General features: G+C 36.5%; 1 protein-coding gene across 1 annotated transcript in view; it reads right to left on the reverse strand.

The window, feature by feature from the left end:
- Window positions 1-2,368: 2,368 nt before the first annotated feature.
- SLC38A1 (solute carrier family 38 member 1) overlaps window positions 2,369-26,984 on the reverse strand; it is a 59,483-nt gene continuing 34,867 nt past the window's right edge. Inside the window, exons 5-16 of the mRNA XM_088141764.1 lie at window positions 25,628-25,701; window positions 22,225-22,317; window positions 21,410-21,491; window positions 19,298-19,380; window positions 15,216-15,274; window positions 14,993-15,118; window positions 13,970-14,049; window positions 10,528-10,628; window positions 9,618-9,736; window positions 7,576-7,717; window positions 7,378-7,475; window positions 2,369-6,400 (exon numbers count right to left, since the gene is read on the reverse strand). Coding sequence (XP_087997890.1) covers window positions 6,299-6,400; window positions 7,378-7,475; window positions 7,576-7,717; window positions 9,618-9,736; window positions 10,528-10,628; window positions 13,970-14,049; window positions 14,993-15,118; window positions 15,216-15,274; window positions 19,298-19,380; window positions 21,410-21,491; window positions 22,225-22,317; window positions 25,628-25,701 — 1,159 coding nt within the window. The 3' untranslated portion in view covers window positions 2,369-6,298. The remainder of the gene's footprint in view (window positions 6,401-7,377; window positions 7,476-7,575; window positions 7,718-9,617; window positions 9,737-10,527; window positions 10,629-13,969; window positions 14,050-14,992; window positions 15,119-15,215; window positions 15,275-19,297; window positions 19,381-21,409; window positions 21,492-22,224; window positions 22,318-25,627; window positions 25,702-26,984) is intronic.

A 26,984-nucleotide genomic window follows, 5' to 3' on the forward strand; every position in this document is an offset into this window, starting at 1 on the left:
AATTTAGGGAGGGCAGAGACTGCAACTTTTCTCAAGGTTTCCTTAGGTGTGATGGGCTATGGTGCTTATCTATCACTATTGTTATGGACCCTGGGTGATGGGGGTCGTAGTGCAAAAATTAAAGGTTGGAATTAGAAGGAAGGTTAACCTTTTAACAAGGGAAAATTAGAAGGCAAAACGGAATGATCATATGAATATGCATATTATAATGATTCTATGAATGTGTGTGTTAAGGTCCACGGCCCTCAAAAATTCAGAACTTGCTCAATGACTCTGCTGTAAGCCATTACCCTTGTACTAATTAGAATAGATCAAATAATCTATCAGTACTCTACCCAGTGTATTTTGTATAAATGAGTCCCATATTTCATTCTATATGGGACCCATTTATACAAAAATCAATCAGTACCCAATTAAACAAAGTAACGTTTGAAAGGAAAAATTATTCATAGAAAATCTTATCCTTTTCCATCTTCTACTTGGCTGTCTTCAAATAACCAGGCTTTTGAAATCTATATAGTCCATTAAAATAGGAGCATTCATAAACAGGGAAAGATATAAGTGCTTTGTGGCTATTTTGCAAATCCATCTAAACAATAACAACAATATCCTTCTCTGTGAAGGATAGAACATATTCTGATTTCTATGGGTTCTTACCCAGCTTTTGATGGATGAAGTTGATCTTTTAATCACCACAGAAGGGGACATTTAGGTCACCCAGTCCAATCCATTGCTCAATGCAAGAATTCAGATAAAGCATCTACATGCTTCCCCATTTAAAGACCCAAATAATGCTGGGACAGAATGGGTCAGCTTGCTATCATTTAGTATTTTATTTTGATTTGCTTCCCTGAATTCCTCTTCTTGCCTAAAAGGAACCTGATGTGACCAAAAAAGAACTTCCACTCTTCTTTCTCTGAATTCTCTAGACTCAAGAGATTTACTGTTTTGTTTTGGCCACCCAAACACATCTTAGTTTTTTTGCAGAATCAACATATCAGGCTTGTTGTTTCCAAGCATACTTGAAACATTATATAAATAAGAAACATTGCCGAATTTGTTTTATTTACACTCAGCTTTATTTACATGTACATCATTAAATATGAACAATACAGAGAATGATGGAATGTACGCCAGAGCAAAACCAAGACTAAATAAAACTCCCCAAAGAAAAACAAAATGCTACTGGTGGTTCTTACCCTTAAATCACAGTTTAGGAGTTCAGAAATCTGATTTAGTGTTAATAATATACAATCAGTTCTGCTGGAAAAAAATTTAATAGATTTTGTTTTGGCAACTGCAGCACCAGAGATGATTAATAATGGACTACTTTAAAAACCGACAGGTTTTTTTATTCTGCAAAAAATGTGTGCTCCTGCTTAACAGTAATGTTCTATCAAATCCTACATTCCTTCGTACTCACAAAATAAGATATAAAAATGTGTATTATTTCAGCAGGGCATCCTTAAAATATTGAACAGAAGATTCCACAAACTTTAAAATATGTTATACTAGATATAAACAATTTTTTTTTTTTAAAAAGCAACCAGTTGAGCAAGAATGACTCATCTCTGTATTCTACTTATGATCCCCAAGAACAGACCCATCAAAGCTATGATCAAATGCCCGATCAATGCTCTTTAACATGGTGCTTACTTCTTTAGGTCCTACATACAGCAATGCTTTTGATGCTACAGATACCAAGTTTATTATAAGCCACCAGCCTTTCCTCAATTGGATGCTTTTGGCCATGTTGGCTAGGAATTCAGAGATCTGTAGGTCTGACACAGGGAGAGGGCATCAGATGGGGAAAGGTTGGCAAGGAACATGAAATGGTACTAACAAAGGATTCTATTAGATATACAAAAAAGTATCTAAGAAGAATAAATCGTGGCAGCTCATTGCCTTGTGCTCTTAGAAATGTGCTACTGTATGCAAAGTAATTTTGTCAGCTTCAGATTTGTGACCAGATAGAACTGAACAGGATAAAAAGTGGGAGCAGGAGAGAGAAAATTCAGCTAAGTTAAAAGCTAGGCCATTGCTGCTCCTCTTCAGAATTGGCTACTGACACATTGTTCTTGTGGCTGATTATTTATCTACTTCAACATTCTACTTTCATTTCATAGAGTACACAACTGCAAAAATAGAAGCATCCTATTTATTTACAATATATATATACACACATACACAAATTAAACATTTCCTACAACACAACTGCATAGATTTTGGTTGTTGTTGCTGCTGCTGTTAAATAAAAAAGAAACAGATTCAGGGATATGCACATATGTGTATGTCAAGGTCCTACCAGCCTCTGTATTTAAAATAATTTATTTTTATCTTCATATTTTGATAACTGAAGGTCTTGAGGAACAATGGAGACATTCAATTAAAAAAAAAAAGCCACAGGGAAACACTTTCCTGATGCAAAGTGGCATCCTCAGCAATGTTTGTTTCTGAATAAGGAAAGAGTCCCCGATCAAGAGACATTTTAAAAGCAATCTAAGTTAATACAGACTATTCTAATTGTATAAAATATATCTTAAAAAAGATGATTGAACTAGTACTAAGAAGCATGGAAAAAGTGTGTCTTGATTTCATACAGACAGTATTTGGCGTTCACGTAAATTGTGCAATATCATACCTAAGGGTTATATTTTTGCTATCCACTCTTAATACCCCCTGCATACCGTGGACAAAGTGTTATGAACTGGAAAAAGTGATTCTTCCAAAATGGACCTGTTATATGGAAATGGTGGGGGGGAAGTATTTCTTTCATAAAAATTGCTCAATTAGGTTGCAATTCTATGGCCCCTGGGAGGAGGTACCAGAAGTTGGAAAAGGGAATCAGACAGATCAATCAGTGCCCAGTGGGCTTCATAGCTAAGGCTGGGAGACCATGCTGGAGGACGGGTATGGAAACACAGGAACCCATGACCCATGGGATGGAATTGGTGCTAACCGTGAAGCTGATATACAGAAACGTCATGGAAATCCTCTTATTGAAAACAAACATGAGTAAGAAAGGATGGAAAAACCCAAACATTTACTCTCCCTTGTTTTGGCCTTGCTGAGAAGATTCCAGCAGGGTGTTTAACAAACAGTTAAACACTTCAATGTTGCAGTGCTCCAAAAGCAGAAAGGACTGCTCTGCCACACTGGAATAGCTTGAAGCAGTGTTTCTCAACCTCAGGAGCTTCAAGATATGTGGACTTCAACTCCCAGAATTCCCCAGCTGGTTGGAGAATTCTGGAAGTTGAAGTCCACACATCTTGAAGTTCCTGAGGTTGAGAAAGACTGGCTTATTGTTAGGAAAAACCGTTATCATTTTAGAACTTAAGATCTTTGCTGGGCAGTCAAGGCCAAAGTCCAAGCAGTCCACCATTCTTTCTTTGTGGGAAAGCCCAGAGAATGCAATGAAAAGAGCCACATTCTTGTCGAATTCGCACTGTCATGGTTGGATGGAATTAATTCCCTTCATGGGTATGGTATTAATTCCTTCATTATAGTTATGGGTAACTATATAGATAGTTGGGAACAGCTCTCTCTATAGTTACAACAACCAAAAGCTCCTCCAATAAACATCCTTTAATGCCATGTAATTGTAAAGTAATGCAAAAAAAAAAAATATATATAGCTCCTGCTCAGTCTGTAATGACACAAAAGCAGGATGAGGAAAGAGCTGGAATTCTCTCTCTTTTGAAATCTCTCCATAGCAGGGGCATCCATGGGGCAGGAGGTGTCAAACAAGTCAGTCCAATGAGACTTATGCTGTAAGCCCTGCCTTGTTCTTACATGTGTCACACATATCCAAAAGGGCTGGAGCTTACAGCTCAACGCTGCTTTCATCATTTCAATGAAAGCAGCAGGATCCCATGTGTGCCCATGTTCCATGGCCTGCACTACAATAAAAAAAATAAAGTACAGAAAGCAAAGCGTGGTTTCCAAAAATTTCTTCCCACCCCTTTTTATTGGCAGCGGCCACAGAAGGCATTGATATTTCATGTGTTCCATCTAGGTGTTTCTGCTCTGTCCTTCCCTCGTGTGGCATCTGTGTGTTTGTGTGGAGAGGGTGGGCTGTGCACATTCTGCTCTGGGCTTGTCACCAGGAGAACTGAGAATGGAGCAAATGCCATATTCTGAGCTGGAATGCCTGGAGGGAATTTCCTAGGATTTTGTTTTTCTTCACAGCCTTAAGCCTGATTTAGCCCATGTTTTAACTTGATCTTTCTTTTTCAGCTGCACCCTGCTATACCAAATATACCTCTGCTTCATTCAGTTTTCAGGGAGTAATCATCACAATGGAAAGGATAAAAGACCACACAGATGGATTGATTACCACCCACCACCCCCCATTTCTTTCCAGCACTCTTTTGAGTTGGAAATATTATAATTGGTAATACGTTCTTCTTCTAGAACTGCATGTTACATTACATTACATGAAGGAATTAGCCGTCCCTAAGCTAGCTAATGTTTAATTTGGACGATAGTTTGTCATTATCACCCCATGATCTAGGTGGGTGGCTCCACTGTAATATGTTGTGGACTATCATTGCATTACAAATAGTGTGTAATTTACCTGCCAGTATACCAGAACATTATGATAAATTCCCAAAGAGTTTATGATAACCACAAGGACATTTTATGTTAGAATATTTTGTTCAATTTTAAGAAAAAATGTATTCTGAATACAAACCCTGAAACAGCTTGGTTTTTGTAGTATCCTTCAAAATGACCTAATTGGACAGGAAACCTACTTTCATTGTCTTTTTGGCCCCAGTACTGTCCATGCAAAATAAAACTACTGCTGACCTACTTCACAATATGGTTGTGAAGGAAAGTGCTTTGCAGAAGTGATAAGTGATAAGATACTCTAAATTAGTATACATTCTTAAAAGAGACAAAAACTGTAACAGTAATTATGAAATAGTACTGATTAAATAAGCATCATCTGTCATTTGAGTTTTGGATCAAAATCTATTCATAGTTGAGTATCAGGACCATGACTACTCTAGAACCTGAACCAGCTAAACGGATGGTCTAGAAATACCCATCATGAAAGGAGGATAATTATTGTAATAAAATGGATTATAAGCTTCTATGTACTTGACAGCAAGCACTAAAAGAACTCTGGATGCAACCCAGAGAACACACCCAAGGATTCTTTGTAAATGCCAGCATGTCCTGTATTCTTTCTTTTCATGAACTGCAGACCCTTCTACTATGGCCTGGCATCTGTGCATCAGAGGTCATCAGATGGCATTCTCAATTGCATGATTAGGCTGTATGCTGCCACTAAAATCTACTCAACCAGTAAAGGTGTCTATGATTAGACCAGGTGTCAGTTACAATGTTCTCTTCATCAATTCCAGAAGAAATCTCTACTGTACGGACAACTGTTGAAGAACAAAGTCTCTCCCTTTTATTTATTATATGCTTTTGGCAAGACACTTCTCAGTATCTATTTTACTGCACGATACTGAGATGGAATTTATGACGGATCAGTATGTATATTCACTGGCAACAGCAAAGTCTTTTTTTTGTTTTGTTTTCTTCTTGTAACAGCAAAAGAGAGTTTGAAATCCTCCTAACCTGCAGACCATGACTTCATCAAAACAAAGAAAAGTATATTTACAAATATAATCTTGGCACCAAGAAATTTTATTTGTCTCACACACATCACCTCTGGATTGGCTTCCTTTGATTTTGGTGCCTGTATTTTTAATCCAAATGATATTGTCTCAGGACAGGGAAATGAGGTGGTTTCCTGGGAGACTACTTCAAAAATGGGTACACATGCATACATATCTCCCACAAGGGTAACTGAGCTTAAATAATTAGTCTTTGTTTACTAATACAAAAGACTCCATAGAGTCCATATGTGACCAAATACTAGTTATCTATCTAATCATTAACCATATTACTGCGCCAGCATAATCAGGTGGATACAAAATTATTTTCCTACTTTGATCAGGTTAATGGAACTTAGCTGAAAAAAAAAAATCATTTGCAAGTGTATGAAGGAGTAGAAAGTATTCTTCAGCTATTTTATTACTATTTACTGCAAACAGAAGACCCGTGACCAATGGGGTCTGTGAAATTGTCCTGGCCACTGTAATAATACTGAGCAAAAATTACAAATTAAACAACTGTCTCCTGCAGAAAAATATGCAGCGATGATTATTTAATTTTTGTTTGTTTGTTTAACAGAGGAACTTTATGATGAGTAGGACATATTGGCAAAATGGGTGACTGGTGATTTTTGTGAACAGCAAGGATATAATGTGTTCTTCTTGGTGTCTCACTGACCTTCAGTGGTATGTCTTGAATGCACCCAATCATAGATGACAAGAGGAATGCTCACCATGGAAAATAAAATTCCTAATGCCAAAAAGAGGGAAGCCTAGAACCAAAATGAGACATATTTAAATTTATTTACAGGCACCAGAAGACCCCAACTTGAGACCCAGGGCCATATGAGGTTCCAAAAGCCCTAGCATGGTTCTTAAAGACTACATGAGAAATCCTATTAATTATACTTGATTTTATTTAAAAGTAAAGTATATACAATAACATTTAGTTTTTGATTTGTCTTCAATTACAACATTTAGAAGTGCATCCTCAGGCATGGGATTCAAAGGGAAAGTATGGTCATCAATTGGGAAAAGTTGCACATTCCTACTATATAGTGATTAGCTAACTGAGAATGGGCTTTAAATCTAAGAAGAAATACGTTTATGGGAAGGCAGGGAAAAGCCAACATATGTTCAATTAATCTCTAATTATGCCAGCAATTCATGGATAATTGCATCTCACAATTTATTTCAGGGGTGTGCAAAATGTTTCTAATTTGCTTCATCTTGCATTCTAAATGCAGTCCTGTTTCGAGTTTAAAATAGCTATTTTGCTTTTAAAATGGATGGTTCAACTATTTTGGAAATGGCTTTGAATTTATTACAGAATATGTAATCTTGGCCTTGTTACACCTCTGAACTTTGTTCCTGCATTCTCAATATCCTTGGTCTCTGTTGCTGTGTATTAGGAAAAGGATATCAAAGGTGAAACCTGTTCTAAGTTTGGAAGCACCATCTGTAATTGAGAATCCTGTATGATCAGGTTCTTCTCTTCAAATGTTTCTTATTCATAAGCAGTGCAAACAACCTGCTGCAGATCATTTTGAGATACTCAGGTACATCCATTCGCAAACAAGTATTTATCTTTGTTGCCTTCTGACATGAATGCTATCTCATTCAGCAGTTTGTGTACTGGCAGGATCCAAGACCCTTGACTCTGGTGAAAAAGTATGTTCTGCCTTTGTTACACTTGAACAGTACAGTTTTAATCTTGTTTAATGAAGTATGACAAACCATAATAACTTACCCAAATTCTCTGAATCAGTTTTGAACCATCTTGGTGGGTGATTTTCAAATAGAGAGAAGATGGAAGAATAAAAATCAACATATTGGCAGATGTTGCTCCTGTGACAACCGGAAACATTTTGTGTTATAATAAACAATTTACATGTTTAAGCCTGTCAAAGGGGGAAAATCTTAATTAAATATATTTAGTATACTGTACCTACAACTCCAAAAATATCCTTCATGGAAGGTATAAAAATAACCAGCAGGTTAATGATCATCAAAAGGATCAACGTAACCACAATGTGACGGCATAAATGGAATTTGGTCTTTCTAGCAAGCTCAAATATAGATGAGCGAACCTATGGAAGGAAAAAAAAAGAAAATATGTTAGGCAAAACATTGCATGGGACAGGCATCCTTTTATTAATTCCTCCCTCGGTTTTGTATACTGGATACTACACAGAGGAATTAATATATCATCATGTCTGTGAATGAGTGAAAGACCTGTCAGCATTTTCATTTCAACTATTTATTTCAGCTATAGCTTTTTTATGCTACCACAATCTATTCTAATAAAACATTAAAATTTTGCTTCAAATAAAAATTAAATTGCTTTTGCCAGGGTTAAAATACTTCATCTCTCATACAATGCAGAATTTTTCTGTGAAGTTATTAAAGAATGAGGGAGAAGAATGAACAACTCTCATTTTTATACTATATAATATTTTCACTTTCTACTTTCTGATAAATATTTGAAACGGTATCATAATACAGAGTGGCTGTCCTTTGAGTTCTGATTGTTTAAGAATTCATAGGAACTGTGACTTGTCTATTATCTGGGAATCCCACAGAGACAACTTCTATAAAATATTGCAGCAAGAGTGCTGATTAGACTTGGGTGGTATAAACACCTCACACCAACTCTTTATCTTCCCTGGCTCCCAGTTTATTTCTAGTCCCAGTTCAAGGGATGGTTTTAATCTATAAAGCCCTTCAGTCTGTGAAACTCTCTTCCTGAATGTTCCTACTTGTGCCATGGCCAACCACAAAGGGGCTGCTTGGGATGACTTCTCATCCTGAGATGTGACAGATGATTACCCAGCGCAAGCCTTTACTTTGGAATGCCGCCCCCAGCAAAGAATGCCTAGTGCATATCATCTGCTGTAATAGAGATTTTAAACTTTTCATTGCTGCTTTGAGTTTCTGTTTTTGTTTTAATATTTACTTTTTATTTCATTCTGTACTTTATAAAATGTTTTAACATATGCTTTATGAATTGTTCTAACCAATTGCTTCCATTATGAACTTCTTCAAGGATTTTTTTTCAATTGGGAAATGGTACTTCCCAATTTTAATGTTTAAAACAAATACCTAAAATCCTAGACTGATCTTCTGCACTACATCAGCTTTTCTGAACCAGCCATACTGAAAACTATTATAATTTCCATCACTCTGACCCACATGACTGAACAATGTTTGGGGATGATGGGATCTGTGCCCTAATACAGCTAGAAGGTGCCAGGATTTGTGGTAGGCGTCACTGGCTGTCATCACTGACTGTCATCAATGTTCCTATTTTAATATTTAAACATTAACAAGGAGCACCAGCAGTTACTTATTTCAGAGTAAAGACAAATAGAGCACTTAACATTCTAAATAACCTTAAGCATTTTAGTTTTGAGAAAACAGTATCTACCTTCTGGAGAACAAAAAGGAGAGGAGGGGGAAAAATGAAAGGTGCAAACAACTGTAATGCAGAATGAGTCAGCTGCATATCAAATCATATTCATGGACCAAAACAGTTCATAAATACAACTTCTTGGAGTAACTGGGAAGATAGACAACTATGTAATAGGGACTTGAGGAGAAAGAGAGGGGAAAATTAAGTTAAGCTGTAGTTCCTATATTCATATGGGGAAGAAGATCCAGGAAGAAAAGATGGCTAAGAAAGGAAAACATCAATGCCCGAGTTGTTTTTGCAGCATGATTAGAGGGTATATTTTTTATGTACTGTATACAATTACGAACTCAATGTCAATAGGCTTAATGGAAGTAGAAATGGCAAGTTCTTAATCATACTTTTATTTTGAGGAAAAATATTTTCAGCACTGCAAATATTTGGAGTTTAGAAGCCTGGGGATAGATGTTAACTTGCAATCCATTCTTGGCAAAACAAAAACTAAGTAAGGAAGAGAAAATTCGATTCTTGTATTTAGAACTGCCAATCTATTTACAAATGGACAGAAAATTCCAACTTACAGTGAAAAACAACACGGGGACTGTGAGTATGACTGCAACAATGACGGCAACACGAACAGTTAAGACAAGGATGTCATCTTTATTCTGGTATTTGTGAAGCAAATCTGACTGTACAAGTTCTGCAGGGAAAACAATGATAGAGCTGTTCTAGCAGTCAGATAATTAATTAATACAAGCTGCCACTTAGTAAGAGCCATCTCAAACAACATGTGATTAATCTGTTGACAAGAGGCTGGTGAATCACCTCTTCAAATCAAATTGTCAGAATGGTTCAGTGCATCAAACTATGTTGGATCCATCTGTATGTGCTAGAAGAGATTCAATATTCAATGAATGTTTCTGTATGTATACTTTTTTGCAATTGATTCAGAAGTGAGAATCAGCATGATTTTCTGAATCAAATCAATTTTGTGATCTGAATTTCAAATTTAAACCAAAGTTTAGGTGATTTGCAAAATCGTCTTCTACATGTTTCTTTCAGAACCCTGAAACAAGTACAACGATGAATAAATATGTATTGCAGAGGTAGAGATTTATGCTAATATTCAAAATTTGCCCATGCTGATTTGTTTTGCAGTAAGGATCCAACATAAACCTACTTTAATAGTGCTCAATTTGCCCACTTCTTCCCAACCTTCTTCTTGTTGCAGGAAAGAGTGCGGGTACAATATCCAGACAAGAAAAATGCTCTTTTCAAATTAAGCATTACTTAATCTGGATGTTACTTTCTGTGCAAAGGAGTAAGAAAGTGGCGCCACACACCATTTTATAAAATCCATATTTGAATGCTAAAATGTTTGAAATGTATGCAATCATTATTGGCCTCAGCTGCTTGTTTTAAAAAATACTATGAGGTCAAGAAGCCACCTAAAATTTCATGCATGTTAGGGAAGACTGAATACATACATACCATAAAATGTCAAGTAGCCAAAAATAGCAGTTAAGAAGTACATGACAAACATGGCAAAGAAAGAGATTTTTGTAACCATCTGCATTCTTTTCTGGGAATGACTGTGAAAAAAAAAAGGAGGGGGAGGAGAGGAATGAAGAGGTAAAAGAAATTGGTGGTATTATTATTATTTCCATTCAGAGGCTACTCAACTCTTCAGCAACATGTACTAAACTTTAATACATGCTCACAGACACTACCATATTTATAGGTAAAATGAATATTATTGTGAAGCTTAGTTATGAAGGCAAACAGTTAGTAATAACTAATTGTTAATTATTAATCTATATATTTTAAGTAAAGTTTAAAGAGAAGACTAATGTATAAATTTCTAATGCATGATACATCTTCAAAATTTTAGGGACTAATGATTAAAAAGTTCAATTTCTAGTTGTTTCCATCTAAACCTCAGTTTATTTCCCATGAAGGTGTATATAATTATTTATTTCCTTAGAAGGCCATCCTTCAGTATACTGCACATAATCTCAAGACAGCTTGCATTCCTAAAACAGAATTAAAATATAATGTACAGACCACAAAATTGAAGAAACACTATAACAGAAAACAAGATCTCCTTATGGATTAAAAGTTGCAATCCAGGAGAAAAGTCCTAAAGAGTTTCCTTGGGAACTAGGTTCCAAAATTGGGGCACCACAACTGAAAAGCCTTCCTCTTTGCTAGCATCCTACCTCATCTCCTTTTGCAAGGTTCTCAGTGAGTGTCAGGGCAATGCAAGTGGGCCCCTGCAAAGTTTTGTCTATAACAAATGAATGAACTTAACTCCAAGTATAGTAATATATGTGATTAAACATGTGGATTAACGCTGCAAATATATTTTCTCCCACTGCAAATAACAGCAGCTGGAACGATCTCAGCAAGCTCGAATACAGTTTTTGGTACTGTCCAAAATTCCTATCTGGTTTCATAGGAAAACTACAGCGGTTCTTGAAAGGGTGGGGGAAGAGAAGGATTCTTTTGTGATTATGACTTGAGAAAAAGAATTACTCCTCCATCCCCATAAGCTGGGAGAGATCCTGATTAAGTCTTCACAGTAACACTTCCTCTGGATCCTGAATCTGAGCAGGCTCCCTACCTGCTGCTATTTAGAATGGAGTTAGTTTCCATGTGCAGTTCAAAACACTAGTGAAGACATATAAAAGGCTTATCCTACGTTTTGATGGAGAGTTTATGTTCCAAAAGTAATGAAAGCAAGTTTCCTAGGGACAACAGAAAGGACTTTCACAATGGCTACATCTAAACTAAGTAATTTCGTGCTTTGAGAGATCAGGCTAGCCTCTTCTCTGGTGGATTTTCAGCAAGAGGCTTTTAGAAGGTTTCTATGTCACAGACAGTGTAAACTTTATTTTGAGAAGTTATTCTCACTGTGCTTGCTGTTATTTGATATTATTTTATTGGATACTATTTTTAGATTTGTATTAATTTTGATCTCATTTTAACATCAATTACTCAAAATAACATCTAGGCATTGAAATGGGATATATATAAATGAACAAAATACCTATAATATCATGTAGTATCATCCTTCCAGCTTATAGTATCTAAGTCTGATACCAAATGGAACAGAAGATCCTACAGCCAAAAACCCAGCACAAGAGAAATATAAATGTATGATCTGCGGGGATAAGAGCCATATTGAGCTATCTAGGATTTCTGAGATTGTTTCTGAGAATATCAATATTGACTGTGAAAATAAGAGCTTTTAACCAACAATTTTAAGGACGATTCAAGTAAAAACAGGAATCTGGTTTAGAAAGCTTAAAAAAGAAAGAAGAAACAAAATGGCAAACTAAGACATGGAAGTTTTGAATCCTTTGAGTCTGAAGCGTGAGTAATAGTTTCCCCATTGCATTAGCTCTAATCAAGTATCAAACAGTCAAAATAACCATGGAAAGTCAAAATAGGCTATTAAGCAGAAATAGCAGCTCACTAATGCAGCATACGCTGTGCTTATGTAAGCTGTTAGGTTTAAGAACTCGAATCCCTAATTTAAGGACTTCAGATAGCAAGAAACAGCCAGGATAGATGGAGCAGGCGATTTTCAATCCATGCACTCATCAATAAGTCTGTTCTTTCTTCCATACTTATCAGTGATTTTTCATACTTAGATTATTATTTAAATGTATAGGGTTCATATTTAAATAATTACATATGAATGCATTTTTATTTACAAAACATTTTAGCTCAAGCACCATTTAAAACACATTTAATAAATACTTTGTTACATTTTTTAAATTCAGCACTATACTACAAAATCTAAAGAAAGGAAAGATGTGAATTAGGTTTCAATCTGACAATTATTTCAGAAGTTATAATCAGATCAGTTTGCATTAAAAACCACAAAGATTAAATTCTTGAAATAGGTCTAGAAAACAGTGCTAAAGAAGGCAGCTGAATTTTGTTTGACTTTGATTAAACTTGACTTTGTTTATTTAAGCAGTCCCTTCTAGGCATCTTCCTATTTGGGTACATATACAAACAAGGACCCCATATAATGGGGATGTTAACCAATTTCAAATGAGGTAAATTTAATATGCAAGATTGAAGTGGAAGTCCTATTCACAAAGGAGTTTTCATTGTTTCTTGTTTGCATTTTTAACCCTCTGTTAGCTGCCCAGAGTTGCCAGTGTGAGATGGGTGGCCATATAAATCAATATATCAATCAATCACCGACAACCTGACCCCCCACAGATGCTTTAAGATATAATACCAAGACAGTTAACTCTTACTGGAATAGATTATGGTTAGGAATTATGCAGCTATAGTCCAAACACCTGGAGACTACCAGGGTATTTACATCACCTATATACCTACTACCCCTATGTGATTTCTGGGATCATGATTCTGCCTTAAGGCATATAAATTTTATAGGGTACAGAAAACACCTGTGCTTTCAGATTTTTAATTTGTCTTACACATATATTTAACACAAAGCAGCCTCAGAAGATCTGAGAATTCTATTAACTTTGCCTTTCAGATTTTAGTAGTATAGTGCTTAGATGGTTAATTTTTTAACAGAATATAACACCTGATTGAAAGTGTAAGGTTGAAAGGAACAGGGAAAAAAAAACAGTATTTGCATCTCTGCTAGGTTAAGCTGCCTTTGAGCCAGATGTGGTTAATGGCGCTATAGCTCAAGATCCTTTCAGAATTATTGTTAGCATCATCGGTATTTCTCCAATAGCTGTGAAAATCTAAAGAAAATACCCAACTCGTAATACCTTTCCTTCAATCTTCCCCCTACCCCTGTGAACCAAGGCCTTCTGGATTAATGTCAGATATTTCCCCCCTCCCGGTAACGACAGGACTGCAGGATATAGCTCAACACTCCTTTCATTTAGACAAAAACATTCTTTTTAATAATCAGTAATAAATATTCTCTTACTCTTTAAGCTCACTGTAGATTGGAAGGACTGATGGATGGCACACAAATGCAAATGCAATAGTAGGCAAAGCATATACACTCTGTTAAAAAAAAAAAGTAGAATCAGGATATTTTTCCTAAAGTCATTATAAAATCTTTATTGTTTCAAATATCAGAATGGGAATTTTCTGTATGTTTGCATCTGTAGTAATATTCAAGCCATACGGGAGGAAAGCATCACATAGGAGATGAGATCCAGAAATTTCTTTCTCTGATTATTGAGTCCTTTCATGGAAACTTTCTTTTCTAATGTGGTGCTCTCCATATATTTTAAACTATATCGCCCATCATCCCTCATCACTGGCTTGGACTAGTGGCAATTTAATCCTAAACATCTGGATGCCACGAAGTTGGAGAAATCCGTATTAAAGGAATGTACTTTTCATCAGATGAAAATATATCCTAGAATAGCATTGTCTTTTCTGTATGTATGTTCAAAAGCTGTGAAACTTTACAATTAAGAAAATTCCAGTAACATAAAAGAACTTTTATGAAGGTTTGGAAGATAAATTTCAATGCATTTGCTTAGTCACATATGTCTATGGAACACAGTTCTTGAGCATCATTTAGTTTTACCCTCCAATACCAGGACAAAGCATACAGACTGAGATTTCTTATTAAATTTTCAAAAAAATGATTGAACTTGTATTTTCTTAAAATTTAATAACAGCCTAAAATTAATTTAAAATAAAATCTGTATTCTAACATTCATTTTCTACAGACTGTTCATACCTGCTCTTTATAGCACATTCTCCCATTATCTGTATCTATATCTATCTGCATCTATTATCTATATCTAATTTCTGTTTTTATTTTGTTCTTCTGTATATTCTGAATTTATTCTTTGAACACTCCAATCATGGAAAGAAAACCCATACCACATGGAAACCCTTCTGACTGAAAATCCTGGGAGAATTCTCCCCTAATACCTAGAGTGGAATTTCTTAGTGGAAAGAAATAGCAAATATTGTAGAAAAAACATACCTTAGAATTAAATGTAACATACTTTGGTCTGCACGCCTCAGTGCCAAAGCTAACATTGGGAAAGGTAGCATTTGTTCCATTTCTGTCCAGAAAAGGACAGGAAAGCTCAAATTTCTTGTATATAACCTACAATAAAGGACCACAGTTAAAAGATTCCCTGCAAATGGCTTTAAATTGGAAGTTTAATCACTTAGACCAAATTGAAACATTAAGCCAAACTTACCACTATGAGAAAAAATACCATGCATGTCAGGGAAAATCCACTAGTATAGCCAAGATAGCCTGATAGAAATTCAAAGGACAACATATTCAGTAATTTATCATTACTTTCATTGATGTACTTAATGGATCATTCCTCCACTTTCTGTGCATTTTGATTTTTTTCACCTTTTCAAATGATCATACAAATATAAGGAAACCTGACAGCCAATGAGCCTTAGTTGGGCTAGTAACATTCAATATTGTTGATCTAAGTTTCTAGATATAAATATTTATTGATTAAAGCTTTTCTAAGTGGTATAGTTTTACTGTTTTTAACTTGACTTACTTACTTGTTGCTTTTAATTTATAGCTTTTAATCTCATAGGTATTTTACAGTAAATATATCTTATGTTATTAATATTAATATTATAGGGTATAATGAGGAACCTTTGTGTTAGAGAAATATTTTATTATTTAGTGATTAATTCTGTATTGTTTGCTGATCTTAAGGGCCAAGCAGGCTCAAATAAACATAGGCTAACTTCTTAAATCTTATAAAGTACCTTCCACATGTGCTTCGGTCTATATATCCCCAAATTTCCAGCCAGCAGTGACAATAAAAATCCAGGACTTCTTGTTGTTATTATCATTGTTACTTAAATTTGTTACCACCAAAAAAATCTAGGTGGCTTACAACATTGGAATATACAATTAAAACAAAAACATAAGAACAAAACATAACAGCTCAGACTAAAAACAACCAAACTATAAAAAAAACCACAACAAACACACTATCCCCAGGCCCAGAAACAGAGCCAGGTTTTAAGGGCCTTCTGGAGAGTAGATACTGTATGCATCACTGGGGGGATGCTGTTCCAGAGGCCAGAGGCAGCAACACAGTAGGCACGCTTCCTGGATCACACAAGATGACAACATTTAAATGACAGGACCTGGAGTGCACCCACTCTGCCCGAACATACCAGACAGGCAGAAACTATTGGAGATAGGTGGTCCCGGATATAACCAGGCCCTATGCCATGAAGAGTTTTATAGGTAATGACCAGCTTCTTGAACTGGACACAGAAGCTGACTGGCAACCAGTGCAGGTTGCACAGCAGTGGTGACTCATGAGCATAATGAGAAGTGCCTGTTACTGCTTGCGCTGCTGCATTTTGAACCACCTGTAGCTTCTGGATGGTCTTCAAGGGCAGCCCGATGTAGAACACGTTGCAATAGTCCAGTTGCAAGGTATCCAGGATGTGGCCACCTTACAACTGGACTATCTGAAGGGTCTCCCAGTTAAGGAAATGGGGCAACTGGTGCATAAGATGAATCTGTACAAAGGCCCTCTTAATACATCTGCATAGTATCCAATTAGAGAAGGTGGCATAGGCTGTTCTTCAAATAAACTTCTGGCAAACTGTGTAGATTATTCAAGGTAATGACCAGAACTTTGAACTAGGCCCCAAAGTATACAAGCAGTCATTGCACTTGGTATGGAACCTGCTCAAGTTATATTCAGATTATGTGTTCCTCACATGCAGTTGGGCAGCTATAGTCTGTACAAATTGAAGCTTCCAGGTCTTTTTCAAAGGATGCTCCATAGTCAATTTGGATGCAAACAGAGCATTAATAACTAGGCACATATGCCAGGAGCTTATGATACTGAAGGTACACCACTTTTTCATCAATATTTTGTAATGTCACTGAATGTCATACAGAGCAAAACATGTTATTATTGGGGACCCCAGCTATTTATTTATTCATTCGTCTTTTAAAAATCACCATGGGGATGCTATTTTGATTTTTACCTCTATCATTTGAGTTACTCTGAAGGAATATTTTCTAAAGTTTTCCATAGTAAAATGGGAGTGTCACAACCAGCAGTGTTGTGCAGTGATTAGACTAGGAGTTAGGGTAATTCCAATTAATTAATTAATTGCATTTATGTACCATCTCTTATCTGAGGACAAAGGGTGGTATATGGAGGGAAGGGAATCCCTTAAATGCTATCTCCACAAAATTAGCGACACTGTGAGATAGTTGGGTGGAGAAAGAGTACTGGCCAAAATCACTCAGTGAGCTTTGTGGTTGGTAGTTACTTGAATCTGCCTCTCCTCGATCCAAGTCCACACCTTAACCATTACATTATACTGGCCCTGGGTGAGGTTCAGATACTGTGTAATTATGTATCTTTTTCAATATATTTGTTTAATATACAAAAAAGAAAACAAAAACAAAAACAAAAAAAGGAAAAGGAAAAGGGGGAAAAACGGGGGAAAAGTAAAAAAAAAAAACCTAAACAAGAATGCAAAACACAAAAGCAAAGGAAACAACAAAAATATATATTATACATAAAGAAAATAACCTAATTTTAAAACACATAATACTCTTGACCACATGAATAGTCCTTCTGTCAATAGAGAGCCTGCTCATCAACAGAAAGCTAATACATATCAGTGATCAAAGATTGTAACGCTGAGGTCACACTGCCTTGCCAATAATGAGGAATAATATTTTTTGCTGTCCTTCATGCTCAGTGAATTTGTAATTCTGGATACATCCAAGTTTTTCATAGACAATTCAAGAGTACATTCATATTTTAAAATGTACCGATATTTATTAATATGGTGTCATAAAATTAAAGATACTGAACCAAAATGAGGTAATAGTGCCCATATCATAGGACTAGAGTTCCCGCACTACTTTTATACTTCCAATATACATAAAGTAACAACCAACCATTTTAAAACACACTCTGGAGTTTCCAATAAATCTCAAAAAGTCTTTTGTTGGATTGCTCCAGTCAAAAGCTTGTTATAAGTGGTAAAACTCAGACAAGGTAAGAAAGAAACATACTTAATATTCTTTAAGATCCTTAGCCAATGATTTGCTAATATGGGATGTTTTAACTTTTTATTTATGAGTTCTTGAAAATAACTATAATAACAATATTCTTGAAAAAAATGTAGATCTAGAATAATTGAAAACACCTTCCCATAATGTCATGAATTTAGTAATTTAGAACAAGGGCAATGCATCTGGAATTGTGAAATGAAGAAATGAAACTGCCATTTCACAACTTCCAGTAATCCAAATTCTTCTTGCAATAACTCAAATGGTTTAGAAACTTCACTGGCAGTAAACTGATCTTAAGAATTAATATCTTCCTTGCCTTTGACTTAAAAAAAGAACCTGCAATTTTCAAATGGAAAATCCAAGCCTTGTATGAAAAAAAACTACTAAAATTAAGAAGCATACTTCAAATGGAACTATTAAAGTTCTTGACTGCAAAAGAAATTATCTTATATTCCAAAGAGCAGTAAAGGCTGAGAATTTCCAGAAGAAAAAGAAAGCATTAGATTATAATGCAGGGGCTTCAGTATCTTGCAACCCTTTGCTGCAATAAATTTTATTGTTTAATGTGACAAGAAGGGGAAATTATTATATAATTGAGTAATAATTATATAAACGGTATTTAATTAATTTTTTGTCCTGGTTCTAGCCATTTTCAAAGGGCAATCCTCCCCACATTGGCCAATGCTGTAAACAATGCTGTAAACAATGAAAAAGGGCATTTTTAGATTCCCTGGGTGAGTTTTCATGAAAAAAAATCTTGTTCTGGACATCTTGTTACAGGTGATTAAGCTCTGAAGAGGTAAACACAGAGGGCTTGTAGTAAGCAAGAAGCAAAGCCTTGGTAAAAAGGAAGATCTGAAGCAACAATATTCTGGATTAGGAATCCAAAAATATCTTGACTTTACAAACATTCTGAGATGTTTGCTAAACTAAAGTTTATACAGATTTTTAAAAATATTTAATATATCTTAATAGCACTGTTTGTTTGTTTGTTTGAAGCAACCTACACTATTTACTGTTCTCAGGGAGTACAGGTCTTTTTTTGGACATAACCAATCTCAAAAATAGAAAAATGGAACAAAGACATTATTTAGTCTCTGTTTCAAACTTAAATAACCAGATATATTCATCCTGTACCAAACTGTACTTTCAGTTCCCCCTGCCTAGGAAGAAGGCATGGAAAGATACCTTGAAAATTAAGTTTCAACAACATCTTTTACTCTAAATAAGGTAATTTATCCTTACCTAAATTCTTCAGCAGGCATAAGGGAAGAATTATTAAAAAGGTCACAGCTACGACCAGAAATCGCCCATCCACATACCAGGCTCTGTAAAACATTTTTAAAAATATAGGAATAAGATAACTTTCTTACTCTGAATTCTCCCATTTGTTTAAAGTGGCTAAATTTAAAATCAGGGATGGAAACCAGCAAACCTTGGCATAATTTTAATCACCACCCCAATCCCCATGTGCAAGGTTTCAATTCAGACCTGTGATAAGACCTATCTATTCTTTCTACTTCAGGCTACTATTTGAGAGAGGGAGAATAGGGACTCTGAAAGAGAAGACTGGAAATGTTAGAGACAGAAAGTGTCCACACCCACTCTGGTCTCTAGTCCCACTCACCGCTTGCTTCAGCCAGATCCTCCCAAATAGATTACCTCTGAGGGAATGAAGCTTGTAGCTCCTCTGGATATGATGCTCATAAAATGCCTCAACTATCTCTGATGTTCTGGCCAAAAGCCCAGTGATCACTGTAGTTGTCCATGCCAATAAAAGAAACTTTGTCACATCTATCTGCAAATGCTTTCGTTCCTTGTTTACATTGGGCATTTTTCCTGTAACACCCTCTTCAACCTATTGGCTTCCACATATCTTGGGACTATATCTTCCAGGATTCACAAGCGTGCTGGAAATTCTGGGATGTTATAGTTTCAAACAATTTCAGGGATTCCATATTGGGAAAGATATACCCAACTCAGGCCCAAAAGACTGTGATTTTCAGACCATGCGTAGTCCTTCAGCATTCTTTTTGTGACCTCCTCAGCACTCCAGTTCAAAATGCTAAATTTGGCAGCAAAACTACTGATTTTAGTAGTGCAATCTTATTTTACTTTTTGCATTAAAAGTTGAGAAATAGGTATAGTAACCTTTTTGGGTTAATGCACTTATTCTTCACATTGCCCCTACATTCTGAAAAACCAAAACAAACTTTTAAAAAATTCTGAAAATGTTCAGGCCTGGCCCATGAATGAAATTACCGCATCATCAGATATGTCCTCTACTGCCCTTCTAGGCCAACCAAAACAACGAGGAGGAGGCGGCGGCGGCAGCTCTCAATTGAAATAAATACTGTCGATGATTTAATACATTTTGGTAGACTTAGCAATTATTTTAATCCAGTGTTTCTCAACCTCAGCAACTTTAAGATGCGTGGACTTCAACTCCCAGAATTTCCCAGCCAGCATACTGGCTGGGGGAATTCTGGGAGCTGAAGTTCATGCATCTCAAAGTTGCTAAGGTTGAAACACCATTTCAATCTGTCAGATCAGATCCACTGAGGTGTGCACATCACATTTGGAGTTGCCAAGGAAAGGTCTGCCTAAGTAGTGAGAGCAATGCTAGAGGGCATTATGGAGGGCAACTGGCATTAAGAAGTAGCCTTGACTGGGAATATAGGAAAGGGCCACTCTCCCAGTCCCCACAGTACAGCATGTGCTGAGGTGGTGATTTTTCGAAATTAGCCAGTTGACAACAGCACCGCACAGTAAGGGGTGTCAGAGATAAGCTGCAGGATTCATTTAGATACCTAGAAACCTATTTAATGCTAAGAATTATGCAAAGACTTTTGTGTCAGCAGCACTGGAGAAGGGCTGGGCTAAAGTTTTCAGCTTTGTGGAGACATTTCTTACTTGATGCACAGACGTTTGCACCAGCTAAAATTCTTCAAATTATATAATTGTGTGCAGATATATTTGTTTTCCTGTCCCCCAAGCTTCATATGACTTCTGTGCTGTGCTGCTACAGTATCTTTATTTTCTGGGTCTGGTCCAAATGCACTGAGAAATTCTGACATCTCTTAGTTTCTTATTCAGAAATAAGAAATAATTATTTCAGAGCCTGAAAGTTCTTTGGCATCTGTTTTTGTGTTACAGTTTCACTTTACTTAAAACATGTAAACAACACTGAAATGATCACTTTTTTACTTCTTTCCTTTCTTTTCTTTTTTTTTAATAATTCCATTAAAAAGTAGGAAAGCAGCAGCATATAAATCCTCCTAGCATTGACCACTTTCTATAAAGCCCTCATCCAACCACCAAAACAATCAAGTCAGAAAAAACATAGCTTTAACTTACACAAACGCGTCGTCTTTTCCCATAAGGAACTTTATGGCAGCAGGTAGCTCATTTTTAACTATAAAGAGGTAGCTCAACATAGCTGGAGGGAAAGCATATTAGAAAGAAAACAATAAATCATACCACCAGCATACAGTGATGTACATTTCTTTTTCTCTGTATTATTTTCAGAGCAAGTCAAAAGAGAATTTTTGGCAAAATTCAGCTAATCGTATCATGATATAGTAAGCCAAATGGGATATGTGCCTTTTTCTTACATGTGTAGAACTTGCGCTAATAAAATAAAAAGAAAGAAAAGGAAAGAGAAATCAAATGAAAACAAAACAAATATTTTAAATTTAATATAATTCCCACAGTACACCCATTGTTAATTTCCTTCAGAAAAATCGAGAATATTAAAGCTATTCCAAACTATAATTTAATAACCTAGTTTCATCCAAAGCTGTTTTAAAATTATGGAAACCTATGGCTTAGTATGACGTGGGAATGCACATTTTCCGGCTCCAAATATAATTTGCTTTAAGTGAACTTAAAAACTTCCTTTCCTCCCTGTAGACTTTCCCACTGATTGCTGGGAAGCTTTAGTCATATCCACCTGCCCTGATCCTGGTTTGTGTTTTTATGTATATGTGAGAGAGAAGGAATAGTATACATATGGGTGGTAAATGGGTATATTGTGAATAGGTATGGCTCATTGGCTCCTTCTGCAGTTCTCCAAAAGATTCAAAGCAGCCAATGCACCTTCCAATATGAAATGCTTACCTAGACCTACTGAATTAATTTATATTTTTCCTGCTTCATCAGACTTCATTTACCTCCAGTGTTCTGAAGAGATGTAGATCCAAAAACAATAATCTTTCCTGGAGTGCCAAAGACTTGTTCTCCAAGTTTTTCATAAACCATGCAGCCTAGTTAAACCAAGATGAAGAGAGATGGCCATCAATCCTGGCAAGGAACAGTATCTCCAATCATGTACAACTGCTGCATACCTATGTCATACTCTATTCATAATACTCTTCTTATCTCTTAACTGATAAACCAGACATGTAGCAGAAAAGCACCTCTGCACCATAGCATTTGTACTCTCGATTTTTTTGCAAATAAGTCCAAAGTTGTCATCTTTACTTCTGACAGTCTTGAAATGTAGAGAACACTTGTGAACCAATAGTGTTGCCCTCTTTCCTTCTAGCTGAGCAATAGGAGAGTGCAGATAATGTTGTTAAATCACTGTCTTCCTCCAACCCTGAGCCACCACTAGGCATGGAGTAACAAAAATCCCTTTCCTCTCACTCCATTCAAAATTAAAATAAAATAACTTGCAAGGGCCTCAACCGTGTTTTTCATTAAATGCATCTGTATGCCTCTGCTGGTGGTTTACAAAAAATATTGCGAGGTTATAGTGATAAGAAGCTACGTGAAGAAAATTCAAATGTAAAAAATATAACCCACATTGGCATTGGCCTATTGCATTTGAATATCCCAGTGAGCTGTGATAGTGAAATGGTAACATTTTGCAAGTAGGCACTTTCCCCAATAGCTATGACCATGATTGCACATTGTCACAGCACCTGGATGGATGGAGGGTAAGAGAACACATTACTGAACCTCCACCTTGGATATGAGAGAGCGACAGAAAAGAGATTACTAGCTTGAACATAGGAGATGGAAGGCAGGGTGAGACAAACGTTCCTGCTAATGAAAAAGGACAATCCTTATGGTCTGTAGAGCCACAGTGATTCTGTGGTTTCCAACCAATTGGAGCAGAATCAGAAATAAATCAACTTAGTTCTCAATAGTAAAAGCAAACAGCTCTGGAGCTAGTTTTAAAGTGCTGCAAACTATTGGTGTGGAAGTGCCAGTTAAATGGCCTTCATCCTTTTGCAAATTCCTTGGAGCTGGCAGCTATACTTTAACAACTATCTCAGCATTTTAATCAACCACAAACAGCATGAGGAAAAGCAGGAAATAATACACAGCTTCATTCCCTTTGTTGTAATCCTTGATGCCACCCATGGCAAGAGTTGGGAACGGTTTCATTGTAGACTTTCTTTCCAGTTCACAGAGGAGGAGGATGACAGAGAAGGAGAGGTACCAGTTAGGACACCCATCCCCCTTCTTCCCCATACAGTGCTAACCCCATAAACAATAAGATCTTAAAAAGGTATTATTCTGACCAAATGAAGCATTTCCAATTTAAATATCTCTTTGTTTCCCCGACAGCATGACCAATTATACAATTTTCACATTGTATATATTTTGTAAGGTAATAAATTAAACATATGAGTTCTATCACAGCTGAAGAAAACTGTAAAAAAAAAAAAAGGTTGATGGATCAAACCTACAGTATTTTAGGTCCACTATCATGTTTTTGACGGAGAAAAATTAGATGCACTGACAAGCTTACAAATAGGTAATTAAGGCAGCAGTCAGGTCTTCAGAATGTTTATGGTGTTGGCATGTAACCCTTTTAATTATTACTAGACAACCCTGTGATGTGTTGGGTCATCCTTTGAGAGAAAGGTAGTGCAGTTTGATGTGGCCAGAATGAACATTAAATTTTAAGCAGACCATATATTTTTTTTTACCCCAGTGCTGGACAGTCTCATGATCAACTAAGAAGGGGATATATCATAAATAGAAAAATAATTGTAGTGGCAAACGAACTTCAATAATAAGTCAATATTTACTTACCTGAACAGAAAAACAGAATGACCACAGGTGGGCAAAAAAGCAGTGGGAGTGGGAGAAACTTCCGACTTCCTGCCAGCTTCCCCACTGACTTTGCTTGTGGGAAGCTGGCAGGGAGTGCTGGAAATCATGATCATGTGACCACAGGGACGCTGCAATGGCCACAACTTTGCGAATAAAACTAGACTGAACATCGTGGAAATTTCAATTCCACAGGAGAACGGGTCCCGGATTTTTTATGCATTCTTTAAGTTAGTGGATTTTAGGTACCTGTGATGGAATGAACTTATGAAGGCCATGCTCAGGGAGATGAGCATGTTCTTAGCCCCCAACAGGAGCGTGGGAAGTTCAAGAAGATGAGGCTGGCACCTCCCTAAGGAATTCACAGTGTTGTGGCTGGCTGGCTTGGGAACTTGGGTTCAGTCTGGTGAGATTCTGTCTTGAGGTGGAAGCTAATAAACGCAACAGAACTGTTTTTGCATTGTCTCTTGAAGTTCCTTGGGCTGAACCTGACAGTACCTTGATTCAAAAACTGTTGTGGTATAATGCACTGTTTAGGCTAACTTGAGGGTACAGACAGACAAACACAATGCGAGTTTTAGTAATATACAGATGTTGAACTCCTTTTGCTGATCAACAGTAGCTCATATTATCCAGAGGTGTACTAAATAGAAAATTGAGGAATCCTCCCTTTGTGTTGCATTCAACATAGAAATGAATGCTTTTTTGCTCTGCCGTGATGGTGGGTCCACAATCCTGCTAAGCAGGGCTGAAGTCTGTAAAGGATTTTGACTTGCAGCAAGATGCTTCCTTTCCTTGTTTAGAAATCCAGCCATTTTGCATACACCTTTATCATGATGCCATGTGGTAGTGTCCAATGCACACAAGGGCAGAGAAATTGCACTGAATTTACATACTCTCATTGACTTGTATGTCCCAGGCAGAGCTAAACATCCTTCTCCCCATTGTATATCAGGTACTGTCCTGTTTCCTAAAGAAGGCATATGTGTGTGTGTGTGTGTGTGTGTGTGTATACACATACAGACACACATACACATACAGTATACAGAATCTGCATTGAATTATTTTAGCGAAATGGATTAATCCATGTCTCCAATGTCCTTGAAGTTACTGTTTCATTCCTCACTCTCTGTTTTGACAATATACCTCTGCAGAACTTGCTCTTTTTTCAACAAAGGGGCAAAGAAGGTGATTTCAAACAATTTGGTCAAGATTCTCTGATTTATTTTCTCTTTGCCTTTTTAAACATACATTATTATGTACTACGTTTAACCTCAATATATTATTAAGATCACATTTTAGCTTTAGCAGTATGTACTTTTTTTAGTTTAATAAAGCGAAACTAAATAATGCTTCTATTTTTTTCTTGGTTTAACAAAGCATAGTTAATTTTTTTAGAATTAATAAAGCAAAGCAAAATAGGGTAGAAGATTTAAGCTTTTATTTGCCACATTCATAATCTCTACATTGTTCCCTTGTAGCAAAATAATATAAAAATTTATGAATTACCTGTTTCCTTTGCACATGTTAACAAGAGATTTATTGAATAAATGGACAGCAGTGTCACTGAAATCAAAAGCAACCTATAGGGGAAAAAGAAAGAAAAAACCTTTCAGCACTATAATATAAAAGTTGAGTAAGCACGAATGTGAAGTAGTAATAAGAATATGGCTCCCTTATGTTAGCACCATTACTTGGGGGGCAGGCCTTATTAATAGCCCAGTGACAAATGACAAATCAGACATTAAAATAATTGCTCTGAAATTTGTCATTTGGTCCTAAGATATTTTGGACCAATTTTGAGGACATTCGAGCCCATACTCTTCTGAGTGTGGTGACTTTAAATTTAGCAATTAATACTAAACAAGCGAAGCGGCTGGGCCAAAGCCGAAAGGACGTTCAGCTGTGGATGTATCTGGAAGCGAAAAGAAGGTCCGATGCTGTAAAGAACAATATTGTATAGGTACCTGGAATGTAAGATCTATGAACCAAGGCAAGCTGGATGTGGTCAAACATGAGATGACAAGATTGAACGTCGACATCTTGGGAATCAGCGAACTGAAATGGACGGGAATGGGTGAATTTAATTCGGGTGACCATTATATCTACTACTGTGGGCAAGAAACCCTTAGAAGAAATGGAGTTGCACTCATAGTGAATAAGAGAGTGGGAAAGGCAGTAATGGGGTACAACCTCAAAAACGACAGAATGATCTCAGTGCGTATCCAAGGCAAACCATTCAATATCACAGTCATCCAAGTCTATGCCCCAACCACTGATGCTGAAGAAGCTGAAGTTGACCGCTTCTATGAAGACCTACAACACCTTCTAGAACTAGCACCAAAAAGATGTCCTTTTCATCATAGGGGATTGGAATGCCAAAGTAGGAAGTCAAGGAGTAATCGGAATAACAGGCAAATTTGGCCTTGGAGTACAAAATGAAGCAGGGCAAAGGCTAATAGAGTTCTGTCAAGAGAACAAGCTAGTCATAGCAAACACTCTTTTCCAACAACACAAGAGACGACTCTACACATGGACATCACCAGATGGTCAATACCGAAACCAGATTGATTATATACTTTGCAGCCAAAGATGGAGAAGCTCTATACAGACAGCAAAAACAAGACCAGGAGCTGACTGTGGCTCAGATCATGAGCTTCTTACTGCAAAATTTAGGCTTAAATTGAAGAATGTAGGGAAAACCACTAGACCACTCAGGTATGACTTAGATCATATTCCTTGTGAGTACACAGTGAAGGTGATGAATAGATTTAGAGGATTAGATTTGGTAGACAGAGTGCCTGAAGAACTATGGACGGAGGTCCGTAACATTGTACAGGAGGCAGCAACTAAAACCATCCCAAAG

Source organism: Python bivittatus, unplaced genomic scaffold (genome assembly GCF_059951505.1).
Source record: "Python bivittatus isolate LINGU-HERP-01145 unplaced genomic scaffold, Pbiv_v1 ctg000330_np1212, whole genome shotgun sequence".
Taxonomy (NCBI): Eukaryota; Metazoa; Chordata; class Lepidosauria; order Squamata; family Pythonidae; genus Python; species Python bivittatus.